At 33.7% G+C, this 13,941-nt stretch overlaps 1 protein-coding gene across 4 annotated transcripts in view; it reads left to right on the forward strand.

The window, feature by feature from the left end:
* Positions 1-13,542, forward strand: part of LOC137250171 (diacylglycerol kinase eta) — a 207,883-nt gene extending 194,341 nt beyond the window's left edge. For 2 of the 4 annotated variants that reach the window (XM_067782561.1, XM_067782573.1), the window contains exons 8-12: positions 2,678-3,436; positions 8,989-9,214; positions 9,687-10,059; positions 10,131-10,953; positions 11,073-13,542. In XM_067782561.1, the coding sequence (XP_067638662.1) occupies positions 2,678-3,436; positions 8,989-9,214; positions 9,687-10,059; positions 10,131-10,953; positions 11,073-11,381 (2,490 nt within the window). In that variant the 3' untranslated portion in view covers positions 11,382-13,542. The remainder of the gene's footprint in view (positions 1-2,677; positions 3,437-8,988; positions 9,215-9,686; positions 10,060-10,130; positions 10,954-11,072) is intronic. The other 2 variants (XM_067782566.1, XM_067782581.1) reach the window with 2 other exon arrangements.
* The last annotated feature ends 399 nt before the right edge of the window (positions 13,543-13,941 follow it).

A 13,941-nucleotide genomic window follows, 5' to 3' on the forward strand; every position in this document is an offset into this window, starting at 1 on the left:
GAAGAGCTTCGTCGGCATTTTATCGGTAACACCCGATATCGACCAGTTTTGGTTTTACTATCGGCCTATTATTCAAAGTGAGCTTAACATCGAGTTATTGTTATTGATTTCTTATCGCCTTTTACGACGGATGTCTCATGTGTTTTTTATGGATGTTTTACCGATACATTGTCAATTACAAATCAATAGCACACCGATAACAAATCTATAATTTTTCAATAGCTAATCGATAATTTTTCGATAAATGATACATAAATGTAAGCGATTCGTAACACTCCGATAATAAATCAAAAATTTTTCAATAGCAAATCGGTTACTTGTTGCTAACTTATCGATCAATTTTTCGATAAGTAATTGATAACTCTCAAATGCGACGATTAATTTTCGAAAACAAATCGAAAACTTTTCGATATTAAATTTGTAACACTTGGAGAACTAATCGATTCATTTATTATGTCGATAAATTCTCGATAAATAATCGACGATCTCTTTATGGTGAGTAGTTATAAATCTGATAACTCGTTGGCCAGAAATTAACAAATCATCGAGACCTGTGTTGTCCATACCATATTTATATTAACCTATAATAACAAATCGATAACTCGTCTATACATCGTCGTTACCATACCTATAACAAAACGATAACTTGCCGATGGAATGTCCACATTGCGTCGATAACAACCGTAAACATTTCGACAACATATTGATGGCACGCCGTCCGGTTTCATTCCCGCCTTACATTTTTTCTTTTCCTTTCACTTCTGTTGCTTTGCCTTCCCTCCTTTCCCTTTTCTTGTTTTCTTGCCTTGCCGTGGCTTCGCAACCGTTGCTAAAATCATTAACATCTTTATTATTATATACGTCATTATCGACCATGTTATTAATCTTCTTTCTTTTTTCCTCCTTTTCTTCTGTTTGATATTCTTCACATTTACTTCTTTTCCTCCGTCGTTTTGGGTTCTCTCTAAACTAACAATGATATTTTAAAATGTTACAATACATGTTATAGTAAGCGTAACCGTAGTCATAGCCATAACACAAACCTTGACCCAATCTTTAACGGCAACGGAACCCTAAGCCAACACGAATCAAAACTGTATATTTTACAGAACCCGTCGCTGCAACTGTAACCTCAACCGTAAAGATGACCGTATTTATACGTAACCGTATCCATAACAGGAACCATAATCATGACGGTAAGCGTTACCTTAACGATCACCGTATCCCTACACTTTACCGTAACCGCAACGGTAAACATAACCATATTTGTATCCGGCTCAGCTCGCGTTAGCTTAACCCTTACAACAGTAACTGTAGTCTTAGTACCCGAAACCGTACCTCTATCCGTAACTCAAACTGGTACCGTGATCCTTACTGTAAAAATACTTACCGGGTGCTATACTTTTTACTTCGTCTTCGAATCGCCCTCTTCATTACATATGCCGCCTTGATATCACATCAAGTAATCACGACCAATAAAAAAAAAATAAATTAATAAAACATCAAATTATTTTAAATCATATCATATTACTTAATATCTCACATCGTTTAAAACACACCGTTTCGTAGCCTAAAGATATCGATTTTATCACTATTATAAAAAAAATCATGATCTATCACTTTGCAAGCAATTTTTTTGTAATATGGTAAGCTCTACCAAATCAATAAGAGTTTACTCAAAATCGAAATCTGATAAATATAGATCATCACATTCTTTGAAATTATATCGTACCAATTTATTGCGAAAAGTCTAGACCTTAGGAGACATATCCGAGCGAGGAAACAGAGAGCATAAAAGCAGCGTAAGCTGAGGAATAATCGGTCAGTTTTATTTTAGCAAGCGAGTACTGTAAAGTACTACTACTACAGTAGAGTTGTAAATAAAAGAGATATTGCTATACTGAATACTTGAGTTATTTATTCGACAGTTCAGCGATTCGAACAATAGCAGAAGGTGCAAAATAATCAGAAATTCCCAAAATACAATAGTATATCCTATAAAAACCACGTCCCGCATTCTGACATCTTTGAAAAAAATCAAATATAGCAATATTATTACTCAATATGGTTTCACATCGTGTTATTTGTGCACATAAAATATCACATGATAACACTTATTGCAACTCGCATCATTTCATGCCTTGTCATATGGTATTGAGCCATAAAGAGGAAAACTGGTATACAAAGCCTAAGCCGGCTTGCCTTTAAAAAAATTTTACTAGGTATTACGGTAAATCATGCCAATATGCCTCAACTAAGCACCCTATTGGAAAATCATCAAAACAAATCGACCTTCCATATAACTTCACAAAAACAAGTCAAATGAAAAAATCATTTGTAGAAAAAAGTTTAGTTGCAATAGAAGGTGTATCTGCCATTTTTACTGTGAATAACTGTACTTTCATTATTATTTATAACTAATTTAATATAAAGCTATATATTTACTAAAAAGTTAGGTGCACTTGCACTTGTACGTTGTTTAAATGGTGTTGACGGTGTATGTGCGTTGCTAAATGCTTAACCACAACAATGTTGTTTCTTTTTGCTGTTTATTTTTGTTTTGTGTTTTTTTTTTTTCAAAATTGCTGGCTTCTTACATATTTTACCTACTGCAAACAAACAAAACACTTGACCAAACTATCAAACGATTCCGAATTTAACTTGTATTCCTCAAAAGCGTCCCAAAAAGCGTAACTCCCTACGTAAACCTAAGCCCTCTGTACTCACAACACATGAACAACAACAACAAATTTCAACTGACGCATCATCTACAACGGCAACAACAACTAACCTGAGGGGACAACAATCTAAGGACGAACTAACAACAACAACACATACAGCAATAAAGATTGAAATATGCGATGTAGAGACATTTGATCAGGAGAATAATGAGAAGACGACAACGACAACAACTGCAACATTAGATTTAAGTGATTCCTTACAACCTCAGCCTCAATCGTTACATCCCTATCAAGAGCAACAAGCAATAGCCACCACAAAAAGAACAACAACAACAACACTTGGCTCAGCATTGAGCTCATCATCACCGAAAAAATCATCAGGACACGGACAAGATGTAAAGCGCATAACTTTTGATGAGTCGTGTAAGAAAGAATCCTTTGATGATGTAAATCCAAACTATCCACAGATAAGTGTAGTTGTGCGCCCACCAACACCATTACGTGGAGATGCAATTAAACCAGTGAATGCAGCATCAGCAACTAATTTATTAACGGCCGCACGTATGCTACCAATGGAGTTGAGACGTCATTCAAGTCATGCAACAACAAGTTTGACAGTGCGTGAACATGCAGAGAAAGATCGTCGACATTCGGGCTATAATCCAAATTGCTTAAGTTTGGATCCAGAGCATACGAAATTCTTGAGCTCATCACCAGCTGCCAGTCGACGTATCAGCTGTGGCAGTTTATTCAAGGTAAGAGTTTCATGTATACATATTGAAATAATTTATATACATTTAGTGGAGAGAACAGGCATGGGAAAAGCAGTAGCAAGCGCATCGAAAGCGAAAAACTATTACATATGTATTATAAAAGCACTAAAATTCATTGAGCGGTAAAGAGTTTTTCGTTTAATTTGTATTGCCGTAAAACTCTGCTAAAGAACCACTTACACAAGCAATTGTCCTTTTCATATTCATATTCATATTTATTGAGTCAATGGCAGAAACCTTACTGACTAGATGTACAAGTTTGCAAATTAACTTAAAACTAAATAACTTAAATTAATTCAAGGATGAGATAAATTTTCTCGATAGTAAGACTCAATCCGTAACTTAAACATAGGCCTGGGCATTGCAAAGTCAAGATTTAGCATTCTAGAAATTTTATTAAATTCTTCGAGACCTCTTGTGAGAGGGGCAAAGCTAAGGTAATTGGTTCTCAGAACTTCACCGTAGAATATATTATGAGAGCGTAGAGATCTACTAGGAACTAGAAAATGTAACTGCCCCAACAGAGCTGAGCAATCAATAGTACCAGAGATAATATCGTAAATAAATATTAAATGTTGTACTGAACGTCTGACATGCAGTGGCATAACATTTATACGCATGCGCCTGTTTATATAAGGTGGTAGGGGCTTAACAAAATGAAGCGGTAGGAGGGCAGATCGAATGAATTTACGTTCTAGCGGAGTATGTGCTGTAAATGGGATTCCATATGATAGAGGCGTACTCTAATTTAGATCGCACTAATGAATTATACAATATACTCCTAGTGTATGGGTCCTTAAAATCCTTCGCATAATTAAAAGCCCACACATTAAGAGCATCCAAATCTCTCTGTAGGAGCAATGCATCAGATACAGAGGTGATACGCCTAAACAGTTTTAAATCATCAGCATAAAGTAAATAATTTGAATGCTTTAAATATAAGCCGACGTCATTAATGAAGATAACAAGTAAGATTGGACCGAGAATACTACCTTGTGGCACCCCAGAGGTTGCCAAGAACTCATAGGACCTCATATTCTCAATTCCAACAAATAAAATTCGGTTTGTCAGGTATGACTTTAACCATGACAGAAAAGCTGAATGGAAACCAATGTATTCAAATTTCTGAAGAAGTATTTTGTTGGACACTGTATCAAACGCTTTAGAGAAATCTGTATATATAGTATCAACTTGATACCCATCCTTAAAAGCAGAAACACAGTATTGAGAAAAAACAGCTAAGGTTGTCACTGTTGAACGACACGCAACAAACCCATGCTGACATGGATCGATTATTCCTTTAATAGCAAAAGCCAACTTCTCCTTTACTACTTTCTCAAACAGTTTTGAACAGGTTGATAGTTTAGAGATTCGCCTGTAGTTTGCTACCTCGCTCTTATTTCCAGACTTGAAGATTGGAGTAATAGAAGCCAATTTCCATCGATCAATGAAAACGCCAGTGGATAATGACATATTAAAGATATGGCACAACGTTACGCATAGCGAACTACAACATTTTTTAACCAAAAAAGAAGACAGCCCATCAGTATCTTTTTTTAAAGAAGATTGTAAGGACGAGATGCCAATAATAATATCTGATTCCGATACCAATAATGAGCCAAAGTCCAAGGAATTAGCTGTATCAGAACCAACCCTAACATCAGAAATATTTTCGATAGATCTTTCGATCGGATGATAGATTATAGCAGATGTTAATAAAAAAATAGTGAGAGACAGAAAGAGAGGGTGTGATTGAGTGACTTTTTTGAAAGTAATTATTTACGTTATTAATTAAAGTAATAAAAGCCGGTGTTAAGCTCATGAATTCTTAAATAATAAGTGTAATTAATTACCTACAAGTGATTGATTTACAGTGCTCACAATATTTTTGGCTGTATCTATAATAAAACAAATAAATAACGTTTATATAATTATAAGTTCATCATATTATGATATCTAAATAAAATAAACATAGTATCATAATATCATAAATATCACGCCCTATTATGAAAGTGGCCTAGAGACCACAAGTGTTTAATTTTCTACAATAATTCAAATTTTTATTAAAAAGTCCACATAGTCTGTCTGTTATGGTCTCAAATGATGTTGTTGTGATTCAACACCATGTTATATAAAAATATTATACCATAATATATCATTTTATCATGATTAGGTTTGTTAAAACATACCACAAAACATTTCACATCACATCACTGTATTATAAATGACATCATATCGTAATATGAACAGACAATCACATCATATTGGTTATACATTATATCATATGCGATAAGACTCTTGCAAATACACCGCAAGCCATTATTTAGGATCAAATGGCATTACTCACATTATGTAGTTAGCATAACATATTGTCATGCCACAAAATAAAAAAACACTTACCACAAAATGTCAAATATCAGCATTATATCATGGCGTATTTATATCACAGTGCATTGTATCAGGAAAAAATTAGTATTGCAATATTTAGGTAATCCAAAAATTTTAATTCAAAACTAAGAAATCATACAAGCGATGAGCTACTCCCCTCGCGGCTATAAACTTTGTCAATGATGAAAGATTAATGGGAATACTTTCGTCAATAATTGAGATGAAGTTAGAGGGAATATCATGGGGAGGTAGCCCAGATAAATCAGGAGATATAATGCTAAGCATCCGACTTTATGGAAGAGGCATTAGTTGTTCCATAACTTAAATTCAAAATTATTTAAAAAAAAAAAAAAAACAAAAAACGTATATAACATAATTTCAAATTTACTATGCCAATTTAAAATCAAAATGCATAATGACTTCTTTTTTCGTAAAGAAACTCTAGCTCTTAATCTTCTTATTTTTTTATCAACCTTTTATTTTTATTGTTTATCGTGTTTCAAAATATATCAGAAGTAAATATAAATATTGTCAAAAAAAGTAGGCTCATATTACAGCATTTTATATCATATCGTTTGATGTTGCCTATCTCTTCAGTCTTAGTTATTTAATATAACATGAATTCACATCACATCTTTTAATGGCACACCACATGTTTTAAAGCCACGTCACACCTTTCCATGCAATATCGTTTGATATCACTTGTCATTTTATTTTACATCACATCAATTTCCATCAGCATCACAAACTGATAGTGTCATATTACATCAGATCGATTTATCACGCTACTTTGTAAAACAGGTATGCTGGTTTGAAACACATAGCATAAATAAACACTTATTACACCTAACTACAGTTCTTGGAATATGTTGTGAATACGCCAAAACGCTCAACAAGAATAGCTATTACTAAAATATACATTAAAGTGCATTAAGGACCATTAAGTTTAACACATAATTTTTCAACAATAATTTACTTAATTTTTTATATTTTTATTAAAATCCAATTGCCACAAACTAAAATATCAAATAATATAAATTTAGCAAAATCAATTGGTATGTATTTCAAAATTATAATCTCCTTTAAATACATAAATACTAAATCATACAAATCATACCTAAATTAGTCATAAATCAGGCTTTATAAAGTCACATACAATTTTATGCAATAAATAAACATATAATTATAATATCTTTAAATGATTTTCTATATATTTAAAATACACTCACTTACTTGCACACACACTCACTTAACAAACAAATTTTCGAATAACTTAAGCGCATTTACATATATATATACAGTAGCGTACACGAATATAACAGTGCCAATTTTTAATCAAATTTCATCAATTCAGTTTTTCTTTTCCATAATTTAAGAAAAAACTTCATAAATTTTGTATTTTTATATTTTTGGTATTTATTTTGCATAGATCAAAACTCAAAGAAAAATTTCACAAAATTTCGGAAATTTTAGAATATTTAGCGAAAATTTCGAAAACATTTTTTTTATTTTCGTAAATTTTTCGAGTACGCAGCTCAATTATCAATCAGATTTTTAACATTTTTAGATTTAAATTGGTTGGGCAACAAAACCAAACACTCTAGAAAACTCTTAAAGATCTTAACAAGAACTTTGAGATTTTCTCGATTTTTTTTTAATTTTTCGCAAGCGTGTTTTTGTGAAGGTTGTTACCATATTTTTTTTTTTTAATTAAAAATAAAGTTATGACCCCTTCATATGGAAGAAAGTATAAAACTCCCTACAGAAAAAAAATTCAAAAAGCAGTACGAGTTTTGAGATATTTAAAACATTTGTTTATATTAGATTTAAATTGATTGGGCTACAAAACCAAACACTCTAGAAAACTCTGACAGATCTAAATATAAATTTGAAATTTTCCTAATTTATTCTCGATTTTTTGAAATTTTTCGCAAATGTGTCTTATATTGGTCTGCATAAGTACACTTACTAAACTCAATGAAATTTGTTCATAAATTTTCGAAAAAAAAAAAAACAGTTTAATTGACGAAATTTGATTTCAAAACAAATTGCTACTGCTACTTTCGTATTCGTCACTGTAGCCATATTGTATTTTTTTACAATTCGCTATGATTCCGCTTTTAGAAAAAGAGTTCAAAGAAACGCATTATATCTAGACGTTCGTATGGATTTGCGAGCTTTCGTTTCTTTATGGTGGCTGAACCGGATATACGTTTAGCTACATTAGCTCTTATAAGGCCACTTATACCTTTGGTAAGAGAAAAACGTAGTCAAAATGGGTGCTTGTTGTATATGTTATATAATAACTTGATTCGTATGCTAATTGATCCTTTTAACCTTTTCTGAAGCTTAAATTAAAGAACATTGACATGGCACCATTTAACAATGTCATGTTACTTATAAGAGCATACACTTTACATATGTGAATATGCAGCAGTTCTCTTGACTTCTCCACTTTTAAAAACTTGATTAAGCTTTCACATATGTGGACGATCCTAGATATCTGTAAATAATGTGCTTGGTGTCTGTTTGCGCTCATTTTGACTCAACCATGTATTTACGCATAATTGGCAGCATTATCCCATACCGTGATAAATTTTTAATTGAAGCCAGGCCCAAAATTGTTTCCTTTTTTGTATATTAATCAACCAAGCCTTTCTGTTTAGTAGTATTTGTGTCAGTCATGTACATGTATGTAAATACTCGAAAGCTTTGAAAAGTGTTGCTGCGTCCTAAGCGTCCAATTATTTACATTTGCCATACCAATGTTCATACTTTCCCATCAACTACTTTTCTGTTTCTTGTCTAGTCTAGTATCATCAAAAACTGTACACTCAAACAAAATTTCCTCACATACAACCTCCACCTCAGCCAACTACTGCGCTGTTTTGTCTAACCTTCTGTGTATAGGTCAATGATTGCATTTCATGTTGCGACCTATTATTCTAACAATTATTTCCCGATCATACTAACATATGTTTGTCCTTTGTAAACATATTACATATGTCTGAACTACTCTCATTGTGCTCTCAAACTCTTTCTTCTTTTACTTATATACTTAACAGTAGTTAGTGCAATACTTCTCTAGATTCTCAAACACGTTAAGTAGTATATTGAAATAAGTCTAATGAACTCTATCTTTGCAGCCCAATGAAGCTTTGCCTAATCTACAAACACTAAAAGGCTCTAAATCAAGCCTTTTCATGGGTTCAGCATTATTTGGTTTTGATCATTTTGGTACTGCTGCTAACGGTGGTGGTGATAAAGAACGTGATGAAAAAGGTCAAAAGGATAGAGACAGGGCCTCAGGCGAGGAAGGAGCTAAGAAAATGCCAATTATCAATCCACTTGTTCGGCTGCCAAATTGGCCAAGTGAGTATTCCAAAAAATGTTTTGTTTATCTTTCATTTCTACCTCTTACTCCTATTCTTCTTGGAATTCCGAAAGCTCACCCTCCATCTATCTCATTTACTACCACTTTCACTCTTACTTTCACACTGACCGCCACGCCCATTCCCACATGCTTGTTTTTTCTCTATTATTTTATGCCCACTACCATCGCTACTCCCCCTCCCAATCTCACTTCAACGTTGAATTCTCATGCCCGTTCTTCCTCTCTTACTTCCATGTCCCCACTCACTTCTAGTCTACTGTAGCGTATAATTCAACTACCACTCCCACACCCACTCCCACTCCTACTCTTACATCCACTTTTATTTCCCACCTCACCCCTACTCCGACTATAACCTCACTCTCACTGCCACTCCCATTTCAACTCTCACTCCCACTTCAAATATCAATACATTAAAAAATATTCTCCTTTTTTTACACCCGCTTTCCCTAGCTCTAGCAAATGGCACCGGCTTCATTTCCAAATGTTTATTAGCCAATGCCGATACACTGTGCGCAGCCGTTAGCCCACTTATGGATCCTGATGAAACTCTGCTAGCTGGATATCATGAAAAATGTGTTATGAATAATTATTTTGGTATTGGCATCGATGCAAAGATTTCGCTCGACTTTCACAACAAACGCGAAGAGCATCCAGAAAAATGTCGTTCGCGTGCCAAAAATTATATGTGGTATGGTGTATTGGGCTCCAAGCAGCTACTACAGAAAACTTGTAAAAATCTCGAACAAAGGGTGCAGCTAGAATGTGATGGTCAGCGCATACCATTACCATCGCTGCAGGGTATAGTAATTTTGAATATACCAAGGTGAGTACGCTGGTGACAGATATTGAATTACGAAAGGTAATATAAAACTTGTTTATCCTCTACCGAAACAGCTTCATGGGTGGCACTAACTTTTGGGGATCCACCAAAAAGGATGACATCTTTCTACCACCTAGTTTTGACGATCGCGTATTAGAAGTTGTCGCTGTTTTTGGTTCAGTACAAATGGCTGCTTCACGTCTCATCAATTTGCAGCATCATCGCATTGCGCAATGCCAAAGTGTACAAATCAACATTTTAGGTGATGAAGAGATACCAATACAAGTGGATGGTGAAGCTTGGCTACAACCGCCTGGCATGATACGTATTTTGCATAAAAATCGCGTACAAATGTTATGCCGTGATCGTCATTTGGAAATATCAATGAAATCATGGCAAGAGAAGCAGCGGCAGCATAGCATCTCTATAGCGCGTGAACAATCATCGACTGCGTCCGAGCATGCGCATTCTACGGACGAAGTGCTTTCGGAACGTGAATGTTATGTACTGCTGAACTTTATTGAGGCTGTTAGCTCCTTAGTGAAATGGGTTAAATTCTTAATTATTTCACATCCCTCCGTGCAGCAAGATCTTTATGCGGTGGCTTGTCGTGCTTCAGATATTTTAGAATCGATACATCCGCAAGGCAAACTGCTTGAGGGGCCCACGTTGCGCACAAAACTTGTTGAGGTTATTGAATCTTCGCGTCAATTATATGATGATGCATGCAATTTATTGCGCGTACGTGGGCATAGTTTGATATTGCGTGAAGATTTGGAGACGAAATTGAGTGCAGCTTTGGCGAATATGGAAATGGAATTGAAAAAGTGTACGGTGCAAAAATGTACCGATGGGAAATTACGTGCTTATTTCAATGCATTGACACCAAACGAAGAGGTATGTAGAGGTGTCGGAAAGAAGTATTTTTTTTTTTCTGGGTATTTTATATATTAATATTTATGCTTCAGGCTCCTGGTTGTCTTCATTTAGTTTATATATATATTTTTTTTTTTCAGGGTGATGGCCGTCGTAAATCAAGACATTTCTGGGGCCGTCTGCGTTCTGGTTCAACGGCTGGGCAAACACAATTCAAACCACCACTCACCTATACGCGTGATGCCGTTAGCAATTGGAGTGTTGATGAAGTGGTCACTTGGTTAGAGACTATGCAACTATCCGAATACGTGGATAGTTTCTTAAAGAATGATATACGAGGTAAAGAGCTTTTAACGCTCGGCCGTAGGGATCTAAAAGACTTGGGTGTTGTAAAAGTGGGTCATGTTAAACGTATATTACAAGCAATCAAAGATATGAGTGAGAATTGAAGTGGAATTCAACGTGAATTGGGTAAACAGGACAGTTCTTAGTTATGTAGTGGTAAGATGTGTTAGCAATACACAATACATTTAAATACAGTCAAGAATGTATGCGAGTATTAAACACAAATATTGTATACGCTTAGTTAGGTCGAAGAAATAAAAAAAACATTGGTAACTACGTGACAGAAATTGGAATAAATGGATTTTTTTGAAAGCCATCGAAAAATAATCTAATAAAAATGCTTATAACAATCATATATACTATAAACAAATAATTTAAAATCAAAAAAATTAATATCAAAAACTAATACACATACTTACAAAATTAATGTAAAATGAATTAAATTTACATAGATACGCTTAAAGGAAAGAACTTACTTAAATAAGTGTAATCAAACGAAGTTTCGTATAAATTTTTACTCACAAGATTTATTATAACCTCTTTAAAAAAATTTAAAATGCAAACACTAAAATTGAAAAAGAATATTGCATACAAATACTATGCAGCAAATGATTGCAAATATTAAAATTCGGTACAACAATAAAAAACTGAAAATTAAAAATAAAGCAAAAATGGGTTATTCCATTTCAAATTATTTATTGGTAGAACATAGTTGCTTTAAAAAAATTTCCATTTGTATGAATTAAGCGGGGATTAACTTAATTGCTTTTAAGTGTATGCAAAAATGTATTTTAGGCAATTTTTGAATTTAATTTATTTAATAATTTGCGAAAAATGTAAACAGCGTGACATCAGGATGGACAAGGCGACAGCTGTTTCGATTATACCCGTAAATCTTTTCAAAGCCTTTCTCCCGGGAGTGAGATTTGAACCCGCACTTCTGCGTTGTTTAAATTTTTCCCAAATTATTAAATACATTAATAGCTGAATTCAGTAAGCCGTCTCTAGTCACTATTAGAGACTATTTGGGGTGAAAATCACTTTTGAGACAATTTGCCATTCTGTAAGCTGTCTCGCGTCTCCAGCCTCACAAAAGCAATCACTAATTTGTGAGCTGGGCCGGGGCAGATCACAAACGTGAAAATTTCAGAAAAAGTATGAAAATTATTTGCGAAAAACGCTTTAAATATATTTTTTTTTATTCCTCAAATTAAAATAAGCATAGAAAAAATTAAAAAACAGAAAATACTTAAAAAAACATCGAACTCTATGTGGCGCCGCTGAGATTCGAACATACACACTTTGGGTTTTTCTATAAAATTTGTGAACGGCGTCTTAGCGAGCTCAGCCAAAACACCACTCAAGATTGCGTTGACAAAATGCAATGCTGTATTATTTGTTCAATGTATGAGTAAATTGTCATTTTGGTGAATTTCTTTGATATGGTGAATTGTTTTTGTGACTTTCGTTTACTGAATACCGAAATCATCTCAAGTCACAAAAATTGTCTCTAACGCCCCGATTCTAGTGTGGTAACAACATTCTTTACCACGGTAACGAAATCATGTGGAAACTTTTACACCCTTTTGGTATTCTATCCGCGAAAGTAGCCGGATAATTTTTTACCCACAAAAGTAGGTGGTTACATCGAAATAACCAAACAACAGCTGTTGTTTAGAAAAAGGCAAAACTGAAAAATAAAGAATTGTAAGCGCAAATAAGTAAAGATAATAGTAAAATAGTGTTGCCTCTTGCTATATATTATATATTTGTTTACATTATGTACTTTCACAGAATAAATTACAATATAACTACGTAAAATCTTATGCATGTATGTACATATATACACATCGTTTCGTTTATTTGTTAACCTCGTATCTACGAGTGACACATTTTCGGTAAAGCCATGGCGGAACCATACAAGGTGACTGCATGGTGACATACCTACAAACATAAATAAAAATTCCATGTACTTTGTTTTTGTAAATTCGATGGACGAATGTCAAAATCTAACTGCGCCGGAAGTTGATGTATCAAATCAAATAAAAAAGTTTATATTCAGCTGTCGCATGCTCCCATTTTGTATCGTTCCGCCATGGATAAAGCGAAGAAAACCAACTTTTAAATTTCGCCACAGACATTGGTGAGTTTTTCGATGATGACAGCGTTACCACTTTGGCCAGAATCGCGAATAAAAGAACTGGAAACGATTTTCGGTTACATAATGTTCTGGGGACTATTTTACCGGTAACGCTCAGAATCGGCCCGTAAAGGAAAATTTCAAATTTAGAGACTTGAGATGAGACTGAATTACAGAATTCAGCCGTAAATTAAGGAATTGCTTCAAATAACTGATTTTATACATAAAAAAATTTGGGTCAACTTTTAAAAATGTTAGACTTGTTTTAAACATATTTTATCTCAAAAGAATTTTACATTTTTTTAAAAGGAAGTTTTTGGATTTTATATATTTTTTTTATAATTATAATTATTATAATAATTATTGTTTTTAACTTCTATACAACTGAAAAAACTTCGGGCAATTTAAGGTTTTGTCACAAAACATTTTCTCATATATTTGTAGTGAGTTTTTAAGTTTTATAGACTTGTTTAAATAACTGTTATTGTTATATGGAAAAGATTTATATTTTTTTATTCTTAAAA

Source organism: Eurosta solidaginis, chromosome 1 (genome assembly GCF_040869045.1).
Source record: "Eurosta solidaginis isolate ZX-2024a chromosome 1, ASM4086904v1, whole genome shotgun sequence".
Taxonomy (NCBI): Eukaryota; Metazoa; Arthropoda; class Insecta; order Diptera; family Tephritidae; genus Eurosta; species Eurosta solidaginis.